The 25,296-nt window shown below is 58.1% G+C and overlaps 2 protein-coding genes across 8 annotated transcripts in view; both read right to left on the bottom strand.

Moving 5' to 3' along the window:
* Positions 1–10: 10 nt before the first annotated feature.
* RENBP (renin binding protein) lies at positions 11–9,283 on the bottom strand. Of its 4 annotated transcripts, none has more exons than XM_007993116.3 (11): positions 9,191–9,283; positions 8,929–9,038; positions 8,701–8,776; positions 8,515–8,590; positions 8,171–8,343; positions 7,471–7,695; positions 6,574–6,655; positions 6,110–6,285; positions 4,680–4,811; positions 230–317; positions 11–147 (listed from the first exon to the last, which is right to left on the bottom strand). In XM_007993116.3, exons 1-11 carry the CDS (start codon positions 9,227–9,229, stop codon positions 29–31), a joined length of 1,296 nt encoding a protein of 431 aa, XP_007991307.1. In that variant the 5' UTR covers positions 9,230–9,283; the 3' UTR covers positions 11–28. The 4 variants fall into 4 exon arrangements, 2 of the variants coding, with proteins under 2 accessions (XP_007991307.1, XP_007991308.1); XM_007993117.3 differs by having other exon boundaries at positions 9,126–9,224; XR_012091885.1 differs by lacking the exon at positions 11–147 and having other exon boundaries at positions 6,049–6,285.
* Positions 9,284–12,219: 2,936 nt separating this feature from the next.
* HCFC1 (host cell factor C1) overlaps positions 12,220–25,296 on the bottom strand; it is a 24,523-nt gene continuing 11,446 nt past the window's right edge. Inside the window, exons 7-26 of one of the 4 annotated variants that reach the window (XM_037988824.2) lie at positions 24,876–25,055; positions 24,443–24,802; positions 23,954–24,114; positions 23,219–23,416; positions 22,675–22,899; positions 22,432–22,536; positions 21,964–22,183; positions 21,567–21,709; positions 21,274–21,412; positions 20,843–21,063; positions 18,720–20,196; positions 18,261–18,424; positions 17,168–17,744; positions 16,513–16,833; positions 16,261–16,379; positions 16,022–16,159; positions 15,485–15,670; positions 14,916–15,216; positions 14,217–14,280; positions 12,220–14,038 (exon numbers count right to left, since the gene is read on the bottom strand). In XM_037988824.2, the coding sequence (XP_037844752.1) occupies positions 13,999–14,038; positions 14,217–14,280; positions 14,916–15,216; positions 15,485–15,670; positions 16,022–16,159; positions 16,261–16,379; positions 16,513–16,833; positions 17,168–17,744; positions 18,261–18,424; positions 18,720–20,196; positions 20,843–21,063; positions 21,274–21,412; positions 21,567–21,709; positions 21,964–22,183; positions 22,432–22,536; positions 22,675–22,899; positions 23,219–23,416; positions 23,954–24,114; positions 24,443–24,802; positions 24,876–25,055 (5,339 nt within the window). In that variant the 3' untranslated portion in view covers positions 12,220–13,998. Of the gene's footprint in view, positions 14,039–14,216; positions 14,281–14,915; positions 15,217–15,484; positions 15,671–16,021; positions 16,160–16,251; positions 16,380–16,512; positions 16,834–17,167; positions 17,745–18,260; positions 18,425–18,719; positions 20,197–20,842; positions 21,064–21,273; positions 21,413–21,566; positions 21,710–21,963; positions 22,184–22,431; positions 22,537–22,674; positions 22,900–23,218; positions 23,417–23,953; positions 24,115–24,442; positions 24,803–24,875; positions 25,056–25,296 lie in introns of all 4 variants that reach the window. The other 3 variants (XM_037988826.2, XM_037988827.2, XM_037988828.2) reach the window with 3 other exon arrangements.

Genomic DNA, 25,296 nt, shown 5'->3' with positions numbered 1-25,296 from the left:
ACAGCCGCAGGTGGAGCAGACTCAGCCTTTATTCCGCGCCTCGACGGGCGGGGGTGGGGACGGGCGTGGGCGTGGGGGCGGGGCGGCTCAGCAGGGCGCCCAGCATCTCCTCGCACATGGCTAGGCACCGCGGCACGTGGAAGCAGCCTGCGGGTGGAGGCGGGCAGGTAGTGAGGGCCGGGGGCAGCCGAGAGGCGCAACCCCTGCGGCCCCGCCGCCCCCCACTCACCTTTGAAAGGACCTCCCTTGATGGAGAGGGCCACCTTGCCCTCTCGGCTCAGGTAGCCAAACCATTCCCCGTACTCGGGATCGCGAAACTGGAATAACAGAGACAGTGACAGCTAGCGCCTGCAGGAACCGCCCAGATGCCACTGCATCGCTACCAGGGGTCAGAGCCTGGGTTGATCCCAGGTAACATGGCTCCAGAACCAGCGATCTGAACCGCGACACTGCGTCCTCCACAAAGATGAAAGCAGGGGTGGGCGCAGCAAGCAGGCTACAACTATATAACCGACTGGGTAAGGGGACGAGACACTGCTAGATGGAATGAAAGAACCCTGCCCTGGGATGTAGAAACGTTCTCTATCAAGCCAGGCGCTGTGGCTCGCGCCTGAAATCCAGCACTTTGGGAGGCCGAGGCGGGCGGATCACCTGAGGTCAGGAGTTCAAGATCAGCCTGGACAACATGGTGAAACCTCATCTCTACTGAAAACACAAAATTAGCTGGGCGTGGTGGCGCACCTGTAATCCCAGCTACTCGGGAGGCTGAAGCGGGAGAATCGCTTGAACACAGGAGGCGGAGGTTGCAGTGAGCTGAGATCACGCCATTGCGCTCCAGCCTGGGTGACAGAGCAAGACTCCATCTCAAAGAAAGAAAGAAAGAAAAGAAAGGAAAGAAAGAAGGAAGGAAGGAAAGAAAGAAGGAAGGAAAGAAAGAAGAAAGAAAGAAAAAGGTTCTCTATCGTGATTGTAGTGGTGGTTACGTTGATTTAAAGAAACAAAGAACCCTGACGGAGGCAACGACCTGTCATGAAACCCTTAAGAAGTGACTCCCTTGGCGCTCCCATTCCCAGCTTCACAGGCCTGTCTTCCAGTAGATGTACAATCTTATCTGACTCCTGTCCTGGCTCACCATTGGTCCCAAATGCATCTCGTCCTCCGTCTGCCCCTGCCCAGTGCCCATTCCACTCTCTTTCCTTCTCTCTCCACTAGCATTCCTTGGGGCACCTGTCTCAGGGAGGCTTGTCAGTTGAGCCTCTTCTCAAAAGGATCATGGAATCAATTACATTGAAGTCCAGTATGAAAATGTCTCTTTAAATGGTGGCCCATAAGAGTTGGTGTATTCTTCTTCGTAGGAAGTAAAACTAGTCCTGGGCTGGGCACAGTGGCTCACGCCTGTAATCCCAGCACTTTGGGAGGCCGAGGCGGGAGGATCACTTGAGTCCAGGAGTTTAAGACCAGCCTGGGAAACATAGTGAGACCCCATCTATACAAAAAAAAAAATTAAAGGATTAGCTGGGTGTGATGGTACACAGCTGTAGTCCCAGCTACCTGGGCAGCTGAGGTGGGAGGATCGCTTGAGCCCAGGAGGTTGAGGCTGCAGTGAGCCATGATCGTGCCACTGCACTCAGTCTGGGCGATAGAGACCCTGTCTCAAAAAAATAAAAAAAATAATAATAAATAAATAATACTAGTTCTGTGTGTATTCGTTCTATCTTTTGAATTACATTGTTCAAGTCCTTACTTCTTTTTTGACTACTTGACATGACACAGGAAGGTAAAGAGTCAATGTCTGGAATTTCGCCTTCTGGATTCTGTTATGTTGGTTGATGCATAATGACTTACCTGGGTTTTTTTGTTTGTTGGTTGGTTTTTTGGTTTTTATTTATTTTTATTTTTATTTTTTTTGAGACGGAGTCTCACTCTGTCGCCCGGGCTGGAGTGCAGTGGCCGGATCTCAGCTCACTGCAAGCTCCGCCTCCCGGGTTCACGCCATTCTCCTGCCTCAGCCTCCCGAGTAGCTGGGACTACAGGCACCCGCCACCTCGCCCGGCTAGTTTTTTGTATTTTTTAGTAGAGACGAGGTTTCACTGTGTTAGCCAGGATGGTCTCGATCTCCTGACCTCGTGATCCATCCGTCTTGGCATCCCGAAGTGCCGGGATTACAGGCTTCAGCCACAGCGCCCGGCCGGTTTTTGTTTTTTTAAGACAGAGTTTCGCTCTTGTCGCTCAGACTGGAGTGCAGTGGCGTGATATCAGCTCGCTGCAACCTTCACCTCCCAGGTTCCAGTGATTCTCCTGCTTCAGCCTCCTGAGTAGCTGGGATTACAGGCACCTGCCACCACGCCTGGCTAATTTTCTGTATTTTTAGTAGAGATGGGGTTTCACCATGTCGGCCAGGCTGTTCTTGAACTCCTGACCTCAAGTGATCCGCCTGCCTCGGACTTTCAAAGTGCTGGAATGATGGGCGTGAGCCAAGGCACCCAGCCCGATTTTTGTATTTTTAGTAGAGACGGGGTTTCGCCATGTTGGCCAGGCTGGTCCAGAACTCCTGACCTCAGGTGATCTACCCGCCTCCGTCTCCTAAAGTGCTGAGATTACAGGTGTAAGCCACCATACCCAGCCGATTTACCTGTTAATCATAGCTTTTGTAATTGTTTAATGTCATCTATATCTTATTATTTCATTTTTGAGTTATAACTGGTGGCCCCTAATACATACTCTATGAATGTATTAAATATTAAGATATAGCTGCAGGTCTAACAACCCTGGTGGTTTGGAAGTAGTGATGAGCATATGTGATACTTGCAGATGTCTCTCTAACTGCAATGCAATATAAACACATCTGGGATTTCTATCGGTGACAAAGCCAGGCACTTCTATTACCAATGTGGTTCACTGCCTCCACTCATAATGGAAGCAAATGCTAGTTTCCGTTAGAGGTTAGTACAAATACAGATGTGATTCTCCGCCCCCGGTTTCGAAGCCCACACACCCCAGAATAAGATCCCCTGCTATAGTCCTCCCAGTACCAGGGTTTACCAGTGGAGTCGGAGTCGTGGCTTTAGAAACACATGATGAATCTTCATTCATTCACCACCCAGGCCTTGCCACCACTGGGTGCCATGTCCTTTCCTGCGTTCAGCAGCTCGAGGTGCCTCCTGGGCAGCAGTCAGGACAGCTTATCACTCTGCTCCTAGCGCTTGGGCCTCAGGGGGCCCCTGGTTTGGTCTTCTTCCTACGTCACCACTGATTCCTGTCTCCTTTGCTGGGCCTCCATTTCCCTTTTTGCCTCATAGATCTCAGCAGCATCTGTACTCTTTTTTTTTTTTTTTTTTTTTTTTTGGAGACCAAGTCTTGCTGTTGTTCCCCAGGCTGGAGTGCGCAATGGTGCGATCTTGGCTCACTGCAACCTCTGCCTCCTGGGTTCAAGCGATTCTCCTGCCTCAGCCTCCCAAGTAGCTGGGATTACAGGCTCCTGCCACCACGCTTGGATAATTTTTGTATTTTTAGTAGAGACAGGGTTTCACCATGTTGGCCAGACTGGTCTTGAGAGACGGGGTTTCACCATGTTGGCCAGACTGGTCTTGAACTCTTGACTTCAGGTGATCTGCCCACCTCAGTCTCCCAAAGTGCTGGGATTACAGGCATGAGGCACCACGCCCGGCCTTTTTTTTTTTTTTTTTTTGAGACATAGTCTTGCTCTGTTGCCTAGCTCAGGCTGGAGTGCAGTGGTGTGATCATAACTCACTGCAGCCTCAAACTCCTGGGCTTAAGCAGTCCTCCTGCCTCAGCCTCCTGAGTAGCTAGGAGTACAGGTGTGCATCACACCCAGGTAATTTTTAAAAATTTTTTGTAGAGGCCAGGTCTCACTATGTTGCCCAGACTGGTTTTGAACTCCTGGGTTCAAGTGATCCTCCCGCCTCATCCTCCCAAAGTGCTAGGATTATAGGCATGAGCCACTGTGCCAGGCAGCATCTACATTCTTATGATATTGAAAACATTCATGGTGAGTCCAGATCTCTCCATCTGAACTAGAGACTCAGGAATCCCACTGCTGCTCCACCAGACTCTGAACCCTCTGTCCCCACCAGTTCCCACCTGGGCCAGCCCTCACTGGCTGGGATGACAGCTACAGCTTCCTCTGCTGTCCCAGTTTCTGCCCTATACCCTACAGGCTTCCCCCATAACACCCTCCCGCTCCAAACCCCAGGACCCAGGTAACAGTGGAATCAGACCAGGCAGCTGGAGTCCATCCCTTGCCGACTCTGCCTTTATCCTTCCAGGCTGCCAGGCCCCCCTGCTGTGCCACATGCCCAGACTCCCAGTCCCTCAGACACACCCCTGATTGACTTGGCCCCTGTTCAGTGCTTCCCCGTTGCCACCCCATAGGTAAGAGCCCCCCACAACCCTCTCCAGTGGTATTATTCCCACAGCTGTCACTCTCACCACCACCTAGGTCTGCTTGCTAACAGTCTGCTCTCCCGGCCCCCACCACCAAAATTTGAGCTCTAGGACGACAGGGGCTTCTTTGTTGACTGAACGAACAGCACTGGGGCTCCAGAAACTCTCAGACCAGCTGAGCGACTGTGCTCAGCAAGGGGGCAAGAGCACAGCCTGGCCAGACTCCCCCCATTACCCCATTCAGCCTCTAGAGGGGAGAAGGAGGCAGCGCTCACCTGGCGGAAGGTGTACTCAGCCACTTGGTAGAAGAGGCGCAGCAGCACAGGGTCCCCACTCTCACTGTAACCCATGAGGAAGGCAATCATGGCTTCGCTGTGTGGCCACCAGAGCTTCATGGCCCACTCCAGCTGAGGGGAGAGCAGGGGCAGGCATCTCAGCAGGACACTCCCCTCCCCAACTTTCCAGACCTGGCTGTGTCTCCATTGACCCAAGCTACTGGCGGTGAATTGGGACATCTTTGGAGGTTCTGAAGGACCCCTCCCAGTGACATCAGCTTCCTGACCTGTAGATCCTTGCATAGACACCAGGGCTCCAGACGAATGGCATATACGTCTGAGCATCGGCGTTTCACCAGCTCCCTGGTGGCTTCCATATGACATGGGACTGGGGAGCACTGGTGTCAGAGGTGTGTGAACCAGAGCAACTCCATCTTAAATAGGAGCTGGGTCAAATGAAGCTGAAACCTACTGGGTTGCATTCCCAGACGGTTGAGGCATTCTAAGCCACAGGACGAGATAGGAGGTCAGCACAAAATACAGGTCATAAAGACCTTGCTGATAAAACAGGCTGCAGTAAAGAAGCCAGCCAAAACCTACCAAAACCAAGGTGGCCATGAGAGTGACCTCTGGTGGTCCTCACTGCTATACTCCCACTAATGCCATGACAGTTTACAAATGCCATGGCGACATCAGGAAGTTACTCTATACGGTCTAAAAAGGGTAGGCATGAATAATCCACCCCTTGTTTAGCATATCATCAATAAATAACCATAAAAATGGGCAACCAGCTGGGTGCGGTGGCTCTTGCCTGTAATCCCAGCACTTTGGGAGGACGAGGTGGTTGGATCACCTGAGGTCGGGAGTTCGAGACCAGCCTAACCAACATGGAGAAATCCCGTCTCTACTAAAAATACAAAATTAGCCGGGCATGGTGGCCCATGCCCGTAATCCTAGCTACTTGGGAGGCTAGGGCAGGAGAATCGCTTGAACCTGGGAAGCAAGCAGAGGTTGCAGTGAGCCGAGATGGCGCCATTGCACTCCAGCCTGGGCAACAAGAACAAAACTCCACCTCAAATAAATAAATAAATTAATTAAATTAAATAAAAATAAAAAATAAAAAGGCAACCAGCAGCCCTCAGGCCTGCTCTGCCTATGGAGTAACCATTCTTTTATTCCTTTACTTTCTTAATAAACTTGCTTTCACTTTGCATTGCGGACTCGCCCTGAATTCTTTCTTGCGCAAGATCCAAGAACCCTCTTCTGGGGTCTGGATCACAACCCCTTTCCTGTAACACTGGCACAGAAGCTGAGAGCAGGCCTTTAGGTTCCAATCCAGCCCCAGGTTACCCTCTAGAGAAGCACCCACCTCCCCAGGCAGAAAGCCTTAGATCAGCGTGGGTCACACATGGCCCTGGGTGCTCTCCCACCTGGGTGGGGCAGAAGTCATCAGCATCCTGGAAGTAAAAGAGGCCTCCATGGTCAGGGTCCCATCCGGAGCGGAAGGGCAACAACAGGAACTTGTCAAGCACGTGGGCTCGAAGTTCAGGGTCGCCTTTCCGAATGCAATGACGGAGCAGAAACCAGCCGGCCTCCAGTGCGTGGCCTGGTGAGGGTTGGAGTACGGAAGAGTGGGGTTGGGGTTGAGGCAGGGGACAGAGGGAGCAAAAGCCCTTGGCACCTCTCTGCTCCCTCCCTAACAGTGAGCAAGGTTCTGAGCTCCCTGGCCCTGGAAGCCTGCTCCTCTGCAGAAATCCCCAGCCTCCGGAAGCCCATCCTCTCTCCTCTGCCTCCTCAAGGCGTCCCCCCAGGCACTCCCCACATCTGAAGCCCAGAACACAAGGCTCAGTGTTCCCCTCCTCCTGGGTGGCCCCCAGCCTACCCTGCCGCTCACCTGGGTTCTGCTGTCTCCCCAGGCAGCCAGAAAGTTCCTTGCCATCCTCTGACACATTCTCCAGCACAGCTTGTCCATCCCTCTACCGGGAGGCAGCAGAAGGGAATGTTGCCTCCAGCCCTTTCACCCACCCAGCCACCCAACTAGAAAGACCCAGCCCCAGAAATCCCTTCCTCCCTCCCTCTCACCCAAGCCCCTGGACCTGCTGGCTTCGGTGGGCCAGGCTCAGAGGGGCATTTGAGGAGGGGCCGATTCACTCCCTTGGGCCTAGCAAGTTGTTTTTTCATTTTTTAGACAGAGTCTTGCTCTGTCACCCAGGCTGGAGTGCAGAGGCCGCAATCTCGATTCACTACAACCTCCACCTCCTGGGTTCATGTAATTCTCCTGCCTCAGCCTCCCTAGTAGCTGGGATTACAGACATGCACCAGCACGCCCAGCTAATTTTTGTATTTTTAGTAGAGACGGGGTTTCACTATGTTGGCCAGGCTGGTCTCGAACTCCTGACCTCAAGTGATCCGCCCGCCTCAGCCTCCCAAAGTGCTGGGTTTACAGCCAGGAGCCACCGAGTCCAGCCAGGGCCTAGGAAGTTGTAATCCTCGCTTCTGGCCCGATCCTCTCCAGCAGAGGAGGGTGAAACATTGAATGGGGACAGACAGGGCGGGTTTCACAGCCCAGAGGCCTGGAAGGGACTTAGGGACTTGGGTGGGGCAGGGGTCTCCTTCTGTCAGGCCTTGCCTGGGGCTCCACACCCTCCTGCCAGCCTTCAGGCCCTCCACCTTCCCCAGGTGGGGACCTCCCCGAATCTCTGTCTCTCCAGGTGTGTCAAGCCCCAGAGCACCCAGGGGAGTGGGGGAGTGGAGGGCCTCCCACCACCCCAGCTCCCCAGGCATCCCCCACCTGCACGTGCTGCAGAATCCTCCGGGCGCACCAGTCCCCCAGCTCTGTGTATTTGCCTGCCAGCTCCTCATCTGCCTCCCCAAGCTGCTCTACCAGGTTCAGCAGCATCATGGGCACCGCCATGGGCTCCGCAGTCGGGGCCCCCTGGAGCTGGGGCCGGCCCAGTCCTGACGCGTCCTCCCGCACCCAGTGGACGATCTGATCCATCATCTCCACGGCTTCCGTCTGGGAGTGCAGGAGGCGAGGGGAGGCCCAGGCTGAGGCTACATCCTGTCCCATCCCCCAGGACACAGCCTTGGGATGAGAGAGTCAATTCCTCTCCTGAACCCCAGAGACACGTTCACCCAGGGCCTACTTGGGGCCTGGCACCCGGCGTCCAGTAGGGACCAGGCAGATCCGCCCACTCTGCCTTGGGGGCTCCCAGTCTGGGGGTGCAGTCCCTTCCAGGCTGTGGTGTCAAGGTCTGGAAGCACAGGGAGCCCAGGGAGGAGGGAGGGGCCTCTTCCCAGCTGGGGGCAGGGCGTTGATAGAGCCCTCTCTGTCTGCGCCCCTGTGGGTGTAAGGGAGTGTTCAGAGGTGAAGGGGACTTGGCCCACAGATGGGTCCATGGCAGTGGACTTGCGTAGTGAGTGGGAATGCATCAGGTGGCCATGGCAGGGTCCCAGGGTGGGGTCTTCAGGGACACCGTCCTCTCACACACCTGGTACCGTACTTCCCCTGTGGCCCTCCACAGCTCGTTCATGGCCATGGTGTAGAAACACTCGCTGAAGATGGTCCGCTGCACCTTGACCGGACGGCCGTCCCGAGTCAGCACAAAGGCACACTTCTTTCCAGGAGGTGCCAGCCGGGCATAACGCAGCAAGAACTCACCACCTGGAGGTTGGGGGGTTGGCATGCCAGGAGTAAGGCCAGGACGCTCCACACACACCACCCTTGAGCCTCCCCAGTCCATTCCTGCTTCTAGACCCCTCTAGGAACTCCGCACATGTGCCCTGTTGCGTAAACATGGACAGAGTCACTGGGAGATGGGCAGGAAGGGAGCACCTGCTTTTGCTGCATTCAGAAGCTGAGAGTGGTGGAAGCGCTGGAAAGTGCGGTACAGGCGACAATACATCCACACCTGCGGGGTACGGGAGGGAACGTGGCCTAAGCGGCCGGCTGGGGTGAGGTGGGGAGACCTTTGAGGCGATGGGCCGTGTGCCTGAAGCTTCCAGGCTGGGAACACCGTACCTGCCTCCCCTGCAGCCACACGTACTTGAGGTCATCATACACCCGTCCCTCGCGGTCAAGGCACGTGAAGAAGCCCCTGTGGGAACGCGGGATTAGCAAAGTCTGGAAGGGGCCTTGCCAGCCCCTCCTGCCCCTCCGGGGTCAGCAAATCTGTGAGGTGCCTGAGAGTAAGGAGGGGCCTTAGGAAGGGCAAAAACCCTGCCGAGGACTCCAGAAGCTGCCAAGTACCCGTGCTCCTGGTCGTGGGAGTGCTCCATCCAGAACGCCACTACACGGTCCAGCTCCTGCCCCACGCGCTCCTTCCAGGCCTGCAGAGTCTCTCGCTCTTTCTCCATGTCCTAGGGGAACTGGGGCTTGAAGGCGCAGCCCCAGCATGGGACCTCGGCCCCCCAGCCTCGGGAACCAGCCCTCGGGGATCCCCCCACCTCTGCACGGGGCTTCAGACGTCACCATCCCCGGGACCCTCCAAGGCAGGACTGCCTGCACGCACCCCACCACTGGCCCGCCGCGCTCGGAGACCCTTGCTCATCCCTCCCTCTCCTTTAGGAAGCCAGACAGAGTTGGTCGCGGTCCCGTGACTGTCACTCAGCTGACAGAGCCGCGCCCGGCTCACCCACCCCCTCCTCTTCAGGTTCCGCTGGGCCTGGGGGCGGGGCTTTGAGGCCCCGCCCCCGCGCTTGTTCCTGCCGCGACCCTCCCCTAAAATGGGCCAGTCCCGCCAGGGCCCCTGCTGGGTGCCCTGGTCTCAAGATCCTGCTTGGTGGGAAAAGCTGGGTTGGCCGGACGGTCTGGGATGAGGGGGAAGGGGAAACGGGGCTGCCACCCACCCCGCCCTACACCAGCTACCTTTAAGGGAGCCCGGAGAGGGGCCCTAATGTGCCCTTCTAATGTGCCCCCTAATGTGTCAGGGGCCCAGGCAGGGCAGCTGAGGGCCTTGGCCCTACCAAGCCTGTAGGGCAGCAGGACAGGGAACAGCTAGTGGGCCTGAATGCAGGTCCCTCTGACCTGTCACCACATAGGGTAGACAAGAGGCAAGCTTTTTTTTTCTTTTTCTTTTTCTTTTATTTATTTTTTTTGAGATAGTGTCCTGTCGCCCAGGCAGCTCACTGCAGCCTCAACCTGCCAGGCTCAAGCGATCCTCCCACCTGAGCCTCCTGAGTAGCTGGGACCACAGTTGTGTGCCACCACGCCTGGCTAATTTTTGTATTTTTAGTGGAGACAGGGTTTTGCAATGTTGCCCAGGCTGGTCTCGAACTCCTAAGCTCAAGCGATACTCCTGCCTCAGCCACCCAAAGTGCTGGGATTACAGGCATGAGCCACCGCACCCAGCCTAGCAAGTCCTCTCTTTTGAATCAGTTTGTCACCAACTACCTCAACAGTCAGTAATGGGGAGCCATTGGCGCTGACTTCTTTTTACTGAGATGGAGTCTTGCTCTGTCACCCAGGCTGGAGTGCAGTGGCACAATCTTGGCTTACTGCAACCTCTGCTTCCTGGGTTTAAGCAATTCTCCTGCCTCAGCCTCTGGAGTAGCTGGGATTACAGGCGCCTGCCAGCACACCCGGCTTTTCTTTTTTTTTGTATTTTTGGTAGAGACAGGTTTTCACCATGTTGGCCAGGCTGGTCTCAAATTCCTGACCTTGTGATCCACCTGCCTCGGCCTCCCAAAGTGCTGGGATTACAGGTGTGAGCCTCCGCACCTGGCCTCGGCACTGACTTCTTTACACAAGTGACACAGCTCTAAGGCCAGACAGTAACTGCAGGTGAGCCCACACCCCCCTTCTCTGGGCCTGTTTTCCAGCTGCCCAAATCTGTCTGTAGCTCTATGACTGACCCGATGATGCTACAAGGCAGCTGGGCTGAGCTGTTCCCTACCTTCCAGGCCAACAGCCCACAGAATGGTTCCAGCCTTTGGGCGTGGTGCTGCACTGCTGGTCTTTGATGCCACAGTGACTGTCTCAGTCCCTGCTGCAGGCTGACCCATCCAACCCCAAACAGTTCCCCTTCGGGGTGCTTGGTAATGAGGCTGACGCCCCTGGCAGCTGGGGAGGCATCCTCTGTGTGCTCGCACCCATCCTCGGCCTTGGCTCATGCTCAGGGGATGAGCTTTGTGCCCAGCTGGGCACAAAGTATCTACCTGCCCTGCTCACAGGCCTGTCATGTTCATGTCCAGCCTCCCTCCTGCCTCCCCAGGCTGAGTGGTGCCCTCAGACGGAAACTCGGTATTTTCAGATAAACACCAGAGGCATGGCTGATGTGGCCCTTGCCTTCTGGAGTGTGATGCAGCCGCGGTGAGACAGGTGAGCTGAAGGCAGGCAGAGGGTGGGTATCCCCGCAGGTGCCAGCTACAGGAGTGGGGTGGGAAGAACCCTTGTATCACCCCCACCAGGCAAAGCGCCCAAAAAGTCATTTGCCAAAGGTATGGCAAATCCGCAAGGCCCCTCGGTTCTGGGGCCAGCCCCATGTGGCCCCTGGCCTCCACCAGCCCCAGCCATGACTCCTACCACTCTGCTCTAAAGGACACTTTCCCACCCCTCTCCTTAGGCCTCTGCAAGGCTAGGCTCCAAGGCAGGTCACAGTTGCTGCAGTGGGTAAGACAGAGCCACGGCTCCCGGTGTCAAGCCCTGGCCAGTCTGCTTTCCCCGCCCCCACATGACACAGCACACCCCACATGACAGAGGCTTCCCAGAAGAGGTCGCATTCGACAGGGCCTTGCACACACACCCATGCCACAGATGGAGACTCGGAGGCTTTTGTTACTCCGGGAGCTTCTGGTAGCAGAGTGCCTGGGTGCTCTGAAGAAGACTGGGCAGTAGAGGTGTGTGGGGGAAACAAAGGCAGGAGGCGGGGGGCTTTGAGGGGGCAGGGAATACAGGTGCACCAGGAGCACCAGGCCCCAGAAGCGGGATGTCACTCCCCTCGGACTCGTCTAGGCCTATGCTGCTCCGGCCGCCTTGCCCCGGGGCTTTCTGGGCCTCCTGGTACAAATTCAGCCCACAGGATCCCAGTTGTCCCACCGACCCAGCCACTAGGTGGTCAGTCTGGATCACAAGCTCTGCTTCTTCCCCTTGGGGGCATGGCTCACATGTAAGAGGAAGCCAGAGGAAGGGATCCACCTCTGCAGTACCCATGGTGTACTTGACTCAGCCCACCTACCCCCAAACCCACCCAAGGAGGCTGCCGCTGGTGACCTGTCAGGCCTTTGCCCCATCCTATCCTCTAGTATAGGAGGGGAGGAAGGGAGGGAGATCTGGCCCCAGATACAGGAAGTCAGCAGCAACTGCCCAAGGGATCCTTTGGCCCTTGCCCCCTGCAAGGCAGCTGCCAAGCAACCTGCTGGAACCTGGTCCGACTTAGTCCAAAGACTGCAGGCCACAGCAGGGGCCTCACTCTGGGGCCTTCTACACTTTCACCAGAGCTCAGGTTCCCCTCCAGGGGGCTCCCGTGAGCCCAGGGCAGGTCTCAGCCTTCCTGCTGAGGCCTCCTGTGAGGATGCCGGGACACAGTGAGACACCTAGTGGTTATTTCAAAAAAAGTCTTTTAATTGTTCAAAATAGCACAAAACGACATCGCACTATGGTAATATTGAGTCACAGGGGTTACTCTACAATAGTGAACGGTGTACTCTCCTCAGAAACAAATCAATAGGCGCGCGAGAGAAGGGATGGGGTAAAACAACAGGACCAGGTGAGTGGGCTCCAAGGTGACTAAACGTGACATTTTCCACAGCGAAATATACTATAATACAACAAACCAGAGGTCCTGGAGGACACAGGCTGCTGCATCTCCAGGCAGAGGTCGGTGGGGGAGGGCTGGAAAGACTGGCTGCTCAGTTTAAATCCTTCTGACTTGCTGGCAAGCCTTGCTCCTCGACGGAAGTTCAGGGTCGGGGGCAGAAAACTCCAAACAGATCCCCCAGCCATGGAGGCTGGCCTGGGTAGCTGCTGCTGGCGGCCTGCTCCACTGCCCTAGCCTCCCTTGTGGGTGACATTACAGTTGCCCTCCTGGGCTGCCTCCAAGGACGCCTGGTTCCCCTCCATTCTCCACCCTTTCCATGACAATTTGGGGGAGGTGGAGCAGTGCCTGCGGAAAGCAGCAGCCCTGTGTGGGAGGCGGTACCGGTGGTGCTCAGGGAGCGGGCAGGGGGAGAGCTGGGAACCCAGGACAAGGAGGCCCCAGCCCTCCCTCAAGCTCCCCCGGCCTCGACCCTATAGATGTGCGGAGTGATCGCCCATGAGGAATGAGCTGTCCTTCCTTTGTTCCAGCGGCCTGAGGACAGGCAAAAGGGCAGAGGGCAGGGGCCAGCAACAGGAAGTTGGGCTGGGTGGCAAACAGCAGGCCCCACGTAGCAGATTTCACACCTCTCCTGCCCTGGCTGGCCCCAGCTTTTCCTCCAGAAAGATCCCTGCCAAGAATTAGCCAAGAAGAAAAAAATAAAAAAACAAAAACAAAACAAAACAAAAAACAAAAAAACAAAAAAAAGAAAAAAGATTACACATTCTGTACACAGCTAACAACAAGAAAAAAGGGACAAAACCCCACACGCTAAAATTACAATGAAAGTGTGAACTTCACCAATTTCAACCTAAAAAACACAACAAATGCAGCAGTTGGCAGTGCGGCCTGCAGGGAGGTCTGCACAGGCGCTGCCCAGGCCGCCACGGGGCTCCTTGCCCCTTTTTTCTTTTTCCTTCTTTTCTTTTTTAAAACGGGAAAGAAGAGGGGGAGGGTAGAAGAGGTGGGAGCACAAAGGCCTCTGAGAAAATGTGTAAGCTTCCTGTGGGGTCACTGAGCAGGGCGGGCCGGGGGAGCCTGAGGAAGGGAAGTTAGGTGACTGGAAACACAGGGGAAGAAAAGAAAACAGAACCAGACACCCAGGCCAGGGTGCTGGGAAAGCCACTCTGGGGAGGGCCAAGAGGAGTGCCTTTCCTCACTCCATGCCCGCCCCCGACCTGGCCCTCAGGAACGCACAGCCTTGGGAGGGCGGAGCTGGCTGTCCTCAGCTCCGCCTTCCCTCCCCGCAAAGGTCTCTCCCCAGGGTGGGCAGCAGCAGGGAGGAAAGGAAGCGCGCTCTTCTCTCTGCTTTCCCATTTGCCTCTGCTTCCTCCCAACAGCAATGGTAAAATGTGCTTTCTTTAGATTATTTTAAAAACAGAGAGAAAGAGAAAGGGGAGAGGAGTGAACAACGGCTCGCGAGGGTGAAGTGCGAATGCCGGGACGGGGCGGGAGGGGTGGGCCCTGGCGGGTGTTCCTGAAGCAGGGGGTTCTGGAGAAGAATCCAGGGGCTGGTCAGCTTCCTCTCACTGACCATCGGCCTTAGATTTCTTTGGAGCAGATTTCCTTGGAAGGCAGAAAAAGGAAAGAGAAAGTTAGTGTGGGCCCCGCACCACTGGAGGCCCTGCCAGTGCAGGGCCTGGTGTGGGGCCGGTTACGGGCCCCCAGTCATTTGACGAGAGGCTGAGCCCAGCCATTTCCACTCCCCAGCCTCGAAGGTTCCTGAAAGGGGCTTCCTGCTTACATTTCTGGAGAGGACATGGGCCGCTTGTTGGCCGGCTTGGTGCCAGAGCTGTCTTTACTGGTTTCTGGAAGGAAAGAGAGAGATGGGTGAGCAGCACTGTGACAGAACAAGAGCAAGGAACACATGTGCCCTGCCCACCCACAGAGCCTCTTGGTGCCACATGGCATGACCAGCAGCTGGCAAGGGTGGGGCACCTGCCCTGTGGGTGGTCACCTTTTACGCCACACCTTGGGACCAGAACACACCATCACTCACTCCCCTCTGGACGTAGGTTAGAAACCCACTCAGCTCAGCTCAGCTTCCACCTCTCACTGTCCTCCCATGTCCCAGAGCCCAGGGGAGCTGGAGCAGGAGCATGACCTGACAGGAGGTAGGCTGGCCTCCATCCTTCACCTGCTGCACTCCAGGGACGTGGGACATGCTGTTTTCAGGCCTGGAAACCTACACTTTCCTACCAGCTCTCTCACTGCTTGTCCCCTCAAACATCCTGAGGCAGTGTCCCCTGCACCTCCAGGCCCGGAGCTGGGTCCCCTGCTCCACTCTATGGCCGCCCCCGTGGGGGGCTGTGTGCACACCAAAGGAAGCAGGGAGACACTGCACATGGGAAGAGATCTCAGGTGGTGACAGTTCCTCCTGCTGCACCCAGCTTCCTGTGCCTTCCCTAGAAGCTGCCTGAGGAGTCCCACAAAGGACACTCACCCTGCAGCCACCTCACTTGTGTGGCTGGGCCATAGCCCTTCTCATTGCGGGCGGCGATGCGGAAGATGATGGCGGGCTTGGTGGTATAGTCGATGTGGGCGTTGGAGAGGCTGGAGGACTGCACCAGGCAGGAGGGGCTGGGCCCGCAGTACACCCGCATGAAGGCCAGCTGGGCCGGGGTGGAGCTCTTGAGCTCGCCCCCAGCCTGTGAGCTCTGGATGGCCAGGTACACCGAGTACTCGATGATCTTGCCGGAGGTCACAGAGGGTGGCTCCCAGGTGAGGTGAGCACCGTCCGGACTCTAGAACCCAGGGGGTCAGGTCAACAACAGAACAGGCTAGAAGCTTCCATAACTGACTGATCATGGTTCCCATAAGCCATTTTCTAACACAGTAGAGATATTCCATGTCGTAGTTCAAGGGGCTTCAAAGAGATCTTCCCCCAAGTGGAAGGACTAAGACAAACTGGGACTCAAAACCTAGCCCTCCTACCGCCCCCCCCCCCCCGCCCGGCTACCTCATGTGCAGGAACCAACCAGGGACAGACGGCCACCCGATGGAAAGACTCACTTTGCTGATTTTAATGGCACAAGGGGCCCCTGGGAAACCAGGCAGACATGTCTTAAAGGCTGAGATTTCGCTGAAGGGCCCCCGGCCACAGGCATTGATTCCGGCAACACGAAACTTATAGGCTGTGCCTGGCTGCAGCTCCTGCTTCTTCAGCTGGTTATAGTCGGGGACGGTGCCCGAATCATCCTGGGAGGAGAGGAGTGGCATGAACTCCACTGTGGAGAAGGCAGCTCTGAGTCACCCCAGGAACGTTGCAGGTCCATGGTGATTACGGGCCAGAGGGAAAAGAGGTCAGCCGTGGCTGGCCCCTCACAGCAAGGAGGGATGTGGCAAGGCTGACTGTGCACAGGTACTGGAGGGAAGGAACCAAAGCTCTCCTTTTCTACTGCTTCAGGGGGTATGGTCTCTGCCCACCTTCCTCAGGCTTCCTGGCTACTCAGCTTGGCCCAAAGATGGAAGAGTTTCCTGTAAGCCCCGCTCAGGGCGGTGGAGTCAAGATGCACCCACCTGAGGACATCAGCACCTGGGGACACTTACGTCTGATGGGACAGCATCATCTGGTGGCAGGAAATAGTGTGTCACCATTACATTGGTGCCTTTAATGACCCCTACATCAAACCACTGGTTCTCCTTCTTCATGGGGGCTTTGCTGGGTGGGGGTGGCAGGTCCGGCTTCTGGAAGACAGAATCGGTGCGACGAGATCAGGCCTTCAGTACCCAGAGGCAGTGCTGCCCCCCAGGCCCTGGCCTCAGGAGCCCCAACACACCCGACTCACCACACCCAGGGACTCGATGCCATTGGCCACTTCAGTCAGGGTAGCTGCAGCCTGCAGCTTGGCTGGGCTGGCCACCACAACCGGCTGGGGGGCCACAAATGTGTTGGATGGGGCCAGGCCTGGGAAGAAAGAAGGCGTCAGCAGGAAAGACTCTGGAGACCTGGCTCCCAAGTGGGACCGAGCCTCCCATCCTGCCCTCACCTCCCTGGGTGCTCCTACCACCCCAGCACCAATTTGCCCTCAGTCGCTTACTCTCAGTGGCCGTTGAGGGCAGCAGCGCCACAGTGCTGGGGACTGTGCCGGCCAGCTCATTGAGGCAGTTGCTCTCAATGGCCGGGTCGTTGAGACTGTCGGCAGGGGCCAGGGCCTCAGTGGGGAGGTGGTGATGCTGCTGCTGGGCCTGGGCCTCCTGCAGCTGCTGCTGCTGCACCAGGGCAGCCAGCTCCTGCTGTGTCAGCACAATAGGGATGGTGGTGGCCTGGCCCTCCTGACCCTCGGCTGACAGGTGCCCCAGCTCTGCCTGCGTCACGGTTGCTGCTGCCTCGGAGGTGTCCATAGGCTCGCCAGTGCCTGCTCCCGGGTGGAGAGAAACACTACTAACTAGGAAGGCTGGCCGCAAGTGGGCAGCCCGGGCGGAGGCCCCCAGAGCCTGTCCCAGAGACCCTGTCCACCTCCCACTGTGCTCCACTGTAGACTAAGCCCTGGCTGAGGGGCCCTGCCTGTTTCCCGGGCGCTAACCCCAACCAGCCTGTCTTTCATGGCAGTCCCTACTACCTGGTCTGCCTGGGGTCCCCTGTGCCTGTCCTGCCCATCACATCTGGCTCATGCCACCCTCGAGGGAAATGGGCTCCTCTTCCCAGGATGTCTCCATAGCCTACTGCTCCCCCAAGGTGGCACCAGTGCTCACCCATGACGGCCTGCTGTGCGGCCTGGAGCACCGCCTGGATGGCCAGGGCCTGGGCTTCCTCCGTGGCTGCGGCCTGGGCGGCTGCTTCTGCAGCGGCAGTCACTGCCAGCTCCTCAGGGGTGAGCCCCGTTACCATGAGGGTGGTGGTGCCAGCTTGGGCCTCGGCCATTAACTCTTGGGGAAGTGATAACTGGTCTACTTCAGACTGCGCGGGTGGGGGTGGCTGGACCACCACAGTGGCCACCACCGCAGAGCTGGCAGACTCTTGGCCCGAAGATGGCTCCCCTGTGCTGCTCAGATCCACGGCGGCTGGGAGCTCAGGGGTCTGGGAGGCTGACAGGACCTCGGTGGACTCCCCCATCAGGGCTGTGGAAGCCGACTGTAGAAGCTGCCGTGGCGGCAGCTGCTGGCGAGGCCCTGGTGACACCTGGAGTTCCTCTGGGGGCTGCAGGATGTCAACAGCAGAGAAGGGCATGTCAGAAGTTTCTGTGTTGGCTATGGTCACTGTTATTTTGGCCGGGATGGGGACTTCAGTAGTCAGAGCCCTTGGGGCAGTCTCAGTCATTGATGAAATCTTCTAGAAAGGGAGAGAAGCCCCTGTCAGAGGGGAGGAGAGGGGCCAGAGCCAGGCAGCAGGGCTGAGAAGCAAGCCAGCCTTCACCTTTCCTTGTGGGCCTAAGTTTTCATTCTTGATGGGCTAGCTTGAGCCCATGTTAAATAGGGAGGGAACAGTGATTCTCTGAGCAGCATGAGGACAAAGGCCCTTGAGACCCCCGGTCAGGTTTAACCTGTCCTCAGTCACCCTGGCCTGGACAAATGGGCACTCAGATCCCCACCATGTCTTATACAGGCTGCGGTGAAGTGACACGCGATGGGAACCAGTCACAGAAATAAAAGCGCCCCAGGGATGTGGGGGACGGTGAGGCTCCTGCCTCCTGCCACAGCAGGCACCGAGGCTACCCTTTTATGGTCCGGAAAAGGGACCAGGAGCGGCCCCATGCCTGGTACAAGAGCGACATCTGGTGTCTAAGTGTGGAACTGCATGGGCGTAGGTGAGGAAGGCAGGGAGGAAAACGGCCCCCTGGGCTCTTACCGGCACGGAGGGGCCCGGGACCGGTGTGGACTGCGTCACAGTGGTCACAGCCCGCGTCAGTGTGGAGGACACAGTTGTTGTGATGGCACTGGAGCTGGTGATGTTCACGCTGTCGCCCTGGGTGCTCTCCACCTCTCCCTGATCGCTGGCAGCGGGTGGGGGGTCTATGGGGGCGACAGGCAGGCGGCTGCTCAGCAGAAACCCCCCAGGCCTGCACTTGGCTTGACCACCATGGACTTCCTCTACCACCAAGGGGAGGGCCAGAGAGAGCAGGACGGGCTCCTGGAGACCTCCGTCTGCTTCAGGTATAGCCAGGACGCCCCAGCCCACCCCACTGGTAAACTGGGCACCAAGGAGCCCGACTGGTAGACTCTGGACGGACCCCCGCCATCGTTGTCTTGGCCTCTCGGCCTAGGGGGCTGGGACACCATGAAAGCCAAGCTACCCGCCTTCACTCACCTTGGTTTGAGCTCATGTTGGAAGTGACAGTGGTGGCCGTGTGAGTGGTGCCCGTCTCGTGGGTCTCACAGGGGGGGTTGGAGCACACCCTCTGCGTTGGGAAAGGAGCCAGCAGCGCGGTGCCAGCCTGGGGGGTGACGCTGGGCGCCGCCGCCACCTCTAGACCAGACTCCAGGGTCCTGTGGGAAGAAGTGGCGTCGGGAAGCAGGGCGCCCATGCTGACTGACATGGTGGTGCCGGTGGAAGTGGTCTGGTGTGTCTCACAGGGGTGACCAGCAGGGGGCTGTTGCCCACCCTCGGGCTGGCCTGTGCCCCCGTTTGAAGTGGCGGTGGTGGCCGTGTGGGTGGTGCCCGTCTCGTGGGTTTCGCATGGTGGGTTGGAGCACACCCTCTGGGCGCTGCCTGCATTCGAGGTAGTGGCGGTGTTGGTGGTGCCTGTCTCGTGGGTCTCACATGGTGGGTTGGAGCAGACTTGGGTCACGGTGGCCGAGGGGCACAGCAGTGCCTCCAGGGCCGTCACAGTCACTGTGGTGCTAGGCGAGCCACCCTGGAGGCTCTCGCACGCAGGTGCCGTGCGGGGCTCCCCAGCACCCATGCTGGAACGGGCCATGGCAGTGGTGTTGGCCACATGGCTGTGGCGCCCCGCGGGCAGGTCCTTGCTGCCTGGACTGCTCAGCCTTACTTTGCTACTCAGAGGGGCCAACTGCACAAAAGCAGGGCCACGGCCCCCAGGTTCCCGTGCCATGCTTGGCCCAAGGAGTGGGCCGGCCGAGCACGGGGCCCCGGTGGCCATCACAGTCATGGTGGTGCTGGTCGTGCTGGTCTGGCGGGTTTGGCACTGGGGCTTAGAGCCCTGAGCTGCCTCCAGCGCCCCACTGGCCACACTGATCCGGATCACGGCAGGTGTGCCGGCTGCACAGGCCCGACGGGCATCTCGCTGGTGGTTGGCGCCGACACTTGACATGGCTGTAGTGGCAGTGTTGGTGGTGCCCGTCTCATGGGTCTCGCAGGGTGGGTTTGAGCAGCCATGCTGCCCGGCCATGTTGGAGGTGGCGGTGGTGGCGGTGTTGGTGGTGCCCGTCTCATGGGTCTCGCAGGGTGGGTTTGAGCAGACTCGAACCACACTACCATTCTGCTGCCCCACAGTCGAGGTCACGAGAGAAGCAGCTGCCTCCTGTCTGTCACAGACGAACTGCACTTGGGTGGGCTGGGGGTGTCCCCCAAGGTTAGCCACAACAGTGGTGGTGGCTGTGTTGGTGGTGCCAGTCTCATGGGTCTCACAGGGTGGGTTGGAGCACACCAAGGTGACAGTGCCAGGCTGCACATCACCCTGGCCTGAGTCGGCGATGGTGACTGTGGCAGTGGGCTGTTCTGTAGTCGGGGAGGCCAGAATGGACACAGGGAGGTCGTGCACAGGCTGAGCCTCCACCCCACTGGGTGCCGTGATCAGAGTTACCTGGGTGGGCTGGGACACGGGCTGGGGAGACACACGAGGAAGACAGTTAGTGCCACAGCTGGCTGTCTGCCTGTCCCTCCCACTGTCCTGCACTGTCACTGCACAGGCTGGGACCACTGACCACTTCTCAATGGCCCTGGCAAATGTAAGACCCACTTGCCCCTGCCCCCAAAACACCGACTTGCTCAGACGCCAAGGAAGAGGCACCACTTTGCCTCAAAGGCAACTAGGATGAGGAAGAGGCTGTGGGGACAGGGCAAGGGGAAGGCAGGAGCCTGGCTGGAGTCAAGTTCTTTGTCAGAGAATGGAAATCTCCCTCAGTGCTCAAAGGCCAACAACAAACGTTTCACCGTTTTCCTTAATACATATGAAGAGAACACCGCACACACATGCAGACGAGCTGCAGTGTCCTCTAGAACACAGCGAGGAAGAACTCGGTGTTCAAACACCAGGCATGGTCAAACCATGACGGCCAAACCACGGACTATGACACAGGGACCATGTGGCACCAGGAAAAATACCCCAGGTGAGGAAAGGCCCGCCATGGCTGTGCCCGGCAGCAGTGCAACACCAGGAAGGAAAGGCCTGTGGCTGGACGGTGTGAGCCTCACGTGCTTCCACTTGTGTGGGGTCCCTCGCCCACACGTGCCCTCAGGCCCTGCCCTACCTGCATGGTGATGGTTGGGGTCGTGAGCCCGCCTGCCGCTGTCAGCGTGGTCTGTGCGGCAGACACAGTGATGGCAGTGGGGTTGATCACCTGGCTTGAGAGGGTGGCGATGGTGCCCAAGGTGGTGATGGGCGTGGCCAGGGAAGCACTGGTGCTGTGGCCTCCCGCCCCGGCAAGGCTGGTGGAGACCGTGCCTGTCACTGTGCCTAGGGTCGTGACACCTGAAGGAAAGGAGGCAGAGTTGGGCCAAGGCTGCTGCTGTCTCCTTCCCAGCGGCTCCTCCCACACAGGCTGGGGCACTCTGGAGCTGCTTGCACAGACGGTTCGGGAGAGAGCAGCTGCCGCGCCCCCAGCTGTGCCACGGGGATTGGAGGCCAGCCTGCTTCATTATAATCTAGGGGCAGCAGGGGCCCTGGCCTGTGGGTACACACCTGTGGTGCCTTTCACAACCAACGTGGTGACAGCTGGCTTGACAGCGGAGACGGTGACGGGTGTGACTAGGCGAACACCCCCCATGGGCACAGTGCGGAGAATGGTGCCTGGCTGTCCCGGGGCCCCCTTAAGCACCACCTGGAACACCAGAGGAAAGTGCCACCAACGTCACCACCAGGCTGGTGGATGCCGCCGACGCTGCCCCTCCCAGGCCCGTCGGGAGGACCTGCGTGGCATGCTGGGGTGGACTACACTAGGACACTGGACTGAGAGACGGCTGGGGGTGCCTCACCTGCGTCACTCCCTGCTGCCCATGACCAGTGGCAATTTTGGGGACAGCAGTGATGATTTTGGCAGGTGCTCCAGTTCCTGAAGTCATCACCTTGGTGGTGATGATGGTGATGGGGGACTTGATGCCAGGACTGCTGGTCACACCTGGATGGGAGAGTGGGGGCCCAGGGAAGACAGGTTCTGTGAGGGCTGCCCCTGCTGACCCTAGATTATAATGAAGATCCACAAGTCACAGCCACAGCCCAGCCCATCTCCCCACCAACCTTAGACACCAAAGGCGGCAAGGAGAAGGTAGAAAAGGGTAAACTAAACGGAAACACAGCACGCCTCATAACCCAGACTCCATTTCCCCTCCAGCGAGGACCTGCAGACATCCGTATGTCGGGGGAGGCCCCTACCTGTGGCGCCCGCCTGGGTGATGATGGCCGACATGGGGATGGTTTTGATGATGGTGGTCGTGCCGGGCTTGGTGGTACTGGGAGAGACGCTACTGATGCCCAGGATGGTGGGCTTGGTCCCCGCCCCGCTGGCCTGCGTGGTAGTGATGATGGTGGTGGGCTTGCCATCTGCTGAGGTCACCAGCTTCAGGATTGTTCCCGCTGGCAGAGGCCCTTTGGTCTGAAAGGGGGAAGCAGGTGCATGAGCTGGCATCACTGCCAGGAAGGGAAGTGTGGTCTGGCTACTCTCCGCTGGCAGCCTTGGTGGGTCAGGGAATGTTCTGGAGCCTGTGGGCGAGGGGACTGAGCAGCAGAACCTTCTGAGCCATGTGTGCTCATGGGATCTTCCATGGGCAGGGATGCGAGTTCTTCCTGGGGCCTGGCACCCAGGCCCCCACTCTTGCGTATGTGTAGAGACTGAGAGCTCACCTGGATGATCTGAGTCACAGGACCCGTGGATGCCTGGCCTGTGACTGCTGAAGTCTGAACTGGTTTGGTCTGGACCACCGACATCACTTTGCCCAGATTGGAAATCTAAAAAGGAAGGGATGGAGCAGGGAGTGATCTGGAAACCAAACAAGGGCATGGCCTGGCTGAGACTCTCCTGGAGCTGGCCCAGGGCAGCCAGTCGCCACTGGCAGTGGCTGTAGCCTGGCAGCACCCATCACTCACCAGAGCGCTGCCTCCTGGGACAGAGATGGGGCTCTTCACCAGGGTGATGGTCTTGGTGACCCCGCCCACGACTGTGGTCACCACCTGGGCTTGCTGGGCCACTGTCACAGTGCCTGACTTGTGCACTGTGATGATAGGGCGGGTAGATGTGTTGGTGGCGGAGGAAACCGATGTCCCCACCTGGGCAGCTGCAGTCTTCAGCATGCGAGTGGCAGGGTTGCTCACCTGGAGGAGGCAGAAATGAGTGATGGGCCAGGCAGAGAAACAGATGGGGAAACCACCCAAGAGGTCCATGGCGGGCCCACAGCTCCTGCCTCAACACTCACCTTCCTCCTCCTCCCACTCCCAAGCCCAAGAACAGCTTGGTTCCCCCTTCCTTTAACAGGCAAGGGAGGAGGCTGAGCCCGCAGGTCTCGCCTGAGGTGGTGATGCCCTTAATGGAGACAGCTTATTCTGCAGCCCATGGTCCAACGGCTAGCTCTAAAGCCCGGAGGGAATAACTATGCTTGTTTGATCACAGTGATAAGCCCCGGAAGACACTCACCATGACTGGGGAGGAGGCCACCTTCACAGTGGCTGGGAGGGTGGTAGTGCCAGGTGTCACAGCCATGGTCTTCACGATGGTGGTGCCCGCTGGGACACTCAGCACCGTGGGTGCCGAGGAAGGGGGGATCTTCTGGGTGGCAGCAGCCGCAGCGGCCAGTGCGGCCATCCCACTCATCTGTGGGCTACTGCCAATCACCTGCAGCGGGCACAGGCATGTGAGGCCAGGTCACAGGTGCCACGCACCTCCCTGCTTGGTGGACCTCAACGGAACCTGCCCAGGGGTTCAGCCCTGCTCTGGGGAGCCTCATCCCGCCAGCATGGCTCAGCTTTCTCTACTGCCAGACCCTGCTCTCCTGGCCCCAGACACGGAGAGCTTCCATCACAGCAACCCCTGTGGCAAGAGGCGGCTGGGAGCTCTGGATCCTTTCTAAAGACCAGAGTCAGGTCCAGTTCACTCTCATGGGCCTGTGGCAAGCCCAGCTGGCTAGATCCTCCTCTCAGGCTGCAGGACAAGAAAGTCCACGTGGCAAATGCCCTTAGGCCTTCTAGGCATTAACTTATTAATGCCCACCACGACCTCACAGGAGCGCTGTCTCGTCTGCACGTCCCAGGAGGGAAAGGCATGAGGTGCGTGGTACCAGAGCCCGAGAGGGATGTGAACCCCTCAATACACTTGCAACTTAGTCCACTAGATCAGCAGGAAGTCCCACCCACCCAAGTGACCACTCCTCACCGTCCCCTGGGCACTCTGCGTTGGCACAACCATCCGCACTCCAGCGGGCAGGGAGGTCACGGTGACAGGGGCTTTCCCGGCCTGGCTGGTAGGTCGCATGGTGACCAATGGAGTTCCTGTTGTAGCCTGAGGACCGGTCACTTTGAGAACAGCAGGGACACCTGATGAGAGAAGGGGCCAGCCGTCAGCCATCACCTTTTGCATGACGTCCCTAGTCCCTAGCCCCTTTGCCGAGGCTCAGCAGGCAGCCCTGAGCCACTTCTGTTGGCCTGCTTGTGTGGCAGTCTGGCTCTTCTCTGTGCCCTGAGAGTGATCATCTCCACAGGTGGGGCCAGGCTTTAGCATCCCCCCACGACCCTTGGAGACGAGCCCAAAGCTCCCGGCTGCTGGCCTGCTGTCTAGGCTGCTGTCTCGCAGCCCCTACTTGGCCGCTGCCTCTCCCTGGAGGTCAGCCCCCTACTTTCAAATGTCCCTGGTCCCCTGGCTCACCTTGAGTCCTGGCTGCAGTGGGCACAGAAATGGAGCTGCCAGGCACCGTCGGCAAGACCTGGATGGTGGTGGTGGTCGGGGGCGCGGGGGCAGCCTGGGGCAGGAGCGTGATGCCTACTTGGGTCAGCGGCTGCACAGCAGGTGCGGCTGCTGCTGGGGCAGGGCTCTTGGGAGGGTTGGCAGGCACAGATGGGACCGGATTGGGTGTAGGGGAGGTGGCAGTAGCGGCCGTGGCAGGAATGTCATATTTCTGGAGCTGGAGAAGGTAGCTGTCGGCTGTTGCCACTGCCCCCCAGCTCACCTCCAGGGAGTTGGTGTTGGCGCGTACCAGCTGTACTCGGGCTGGGGGTGGTGGCTTTTCTGTGGGAGAACGCAGTTGGTGAGAAGGGGTGGGAGGCTGCGGGAGGAGGGGGGTCGCCTGGGCTGGGCCTACCTGTCTCTAGGTACCAGAGGTCCTTGCAGCAGACCTGGTTGTTCCAGGCCTTTCGGTAGCCGTCACGCCCACTCCAAATGTACAAGCGAGTGTTGATGGCGACTGCGCAGTGGCCAGCCCGAGCGCGGGGGATGTTGTCCTCCAGTGTATCCATCAGGATGGTCTCCCAGGCCATGGTATCTGGGGGAGGGCAGACAGGGGAGGTCAGCAGGGAGGATGGAGAAAACCCGCCACCCCTGGTTGCCCTTGGTTCTTTTGTTGTCAAGGATGGGAATTAAAATCGAGAAGTTATTGGATTATTACATTAAAAACAACAAAACAAAGAAACCCTTTGTGGCAAAAAGCAACACAAAAAATAAAATTACAAACCACCAAAGGCCAACTAAGAAAACCATGAGAAACACAGTCAGAGGTTTACCTC

Source organism: Chlorocebus sabaeus, chromosome X (assembly GCF_047675955.1).
Source record: "Chlorocebus sabaeus isolate Y175 chromosome X, mChlSab1.0.hap1, whole genome shotgun sequence".
In the NCBI taxonomy this organism is placed as follows: Eukaryota; Metazoa; Chordata; class Mammalia; order Primates; family Cercopithecidae; genus Chlorocebus; species Chlorocebus sabaeus.
The sequence above is the reverse complement of the archived record's forward strand: the minus strand, read 5'-3'. Positions and strand labels throughout refer to the sequence as shown.

What these genes read in the sequence shown, in the direction of transcription:
- RENBP (XM_007993116.3), bottom strand. Translation starts at nt 9,229, where the DNA reads ATGAGCAAGGGTCTCCGAGCGCGGCGGGCCAGTGGTGGG. An exon ending in CAGGGGAAGTACGGTACCAG is followed by an intron (nt 7,696 to 8,170) that starts GTGTGTGAGAGG and finishes CTGCACTCCCAG; the next exon opens with ACGGAAGCCGTGGAGATGAT. An exon ending in ATGACTTCTGCCCCACCCAG is followed by an intron (nt 4,812 to 6,109) that starts GTGGGAGAGCAC and finishes CTCTCCCCTCAG; the next exon opens with CTGGAGTGGGCCATGAAGCT.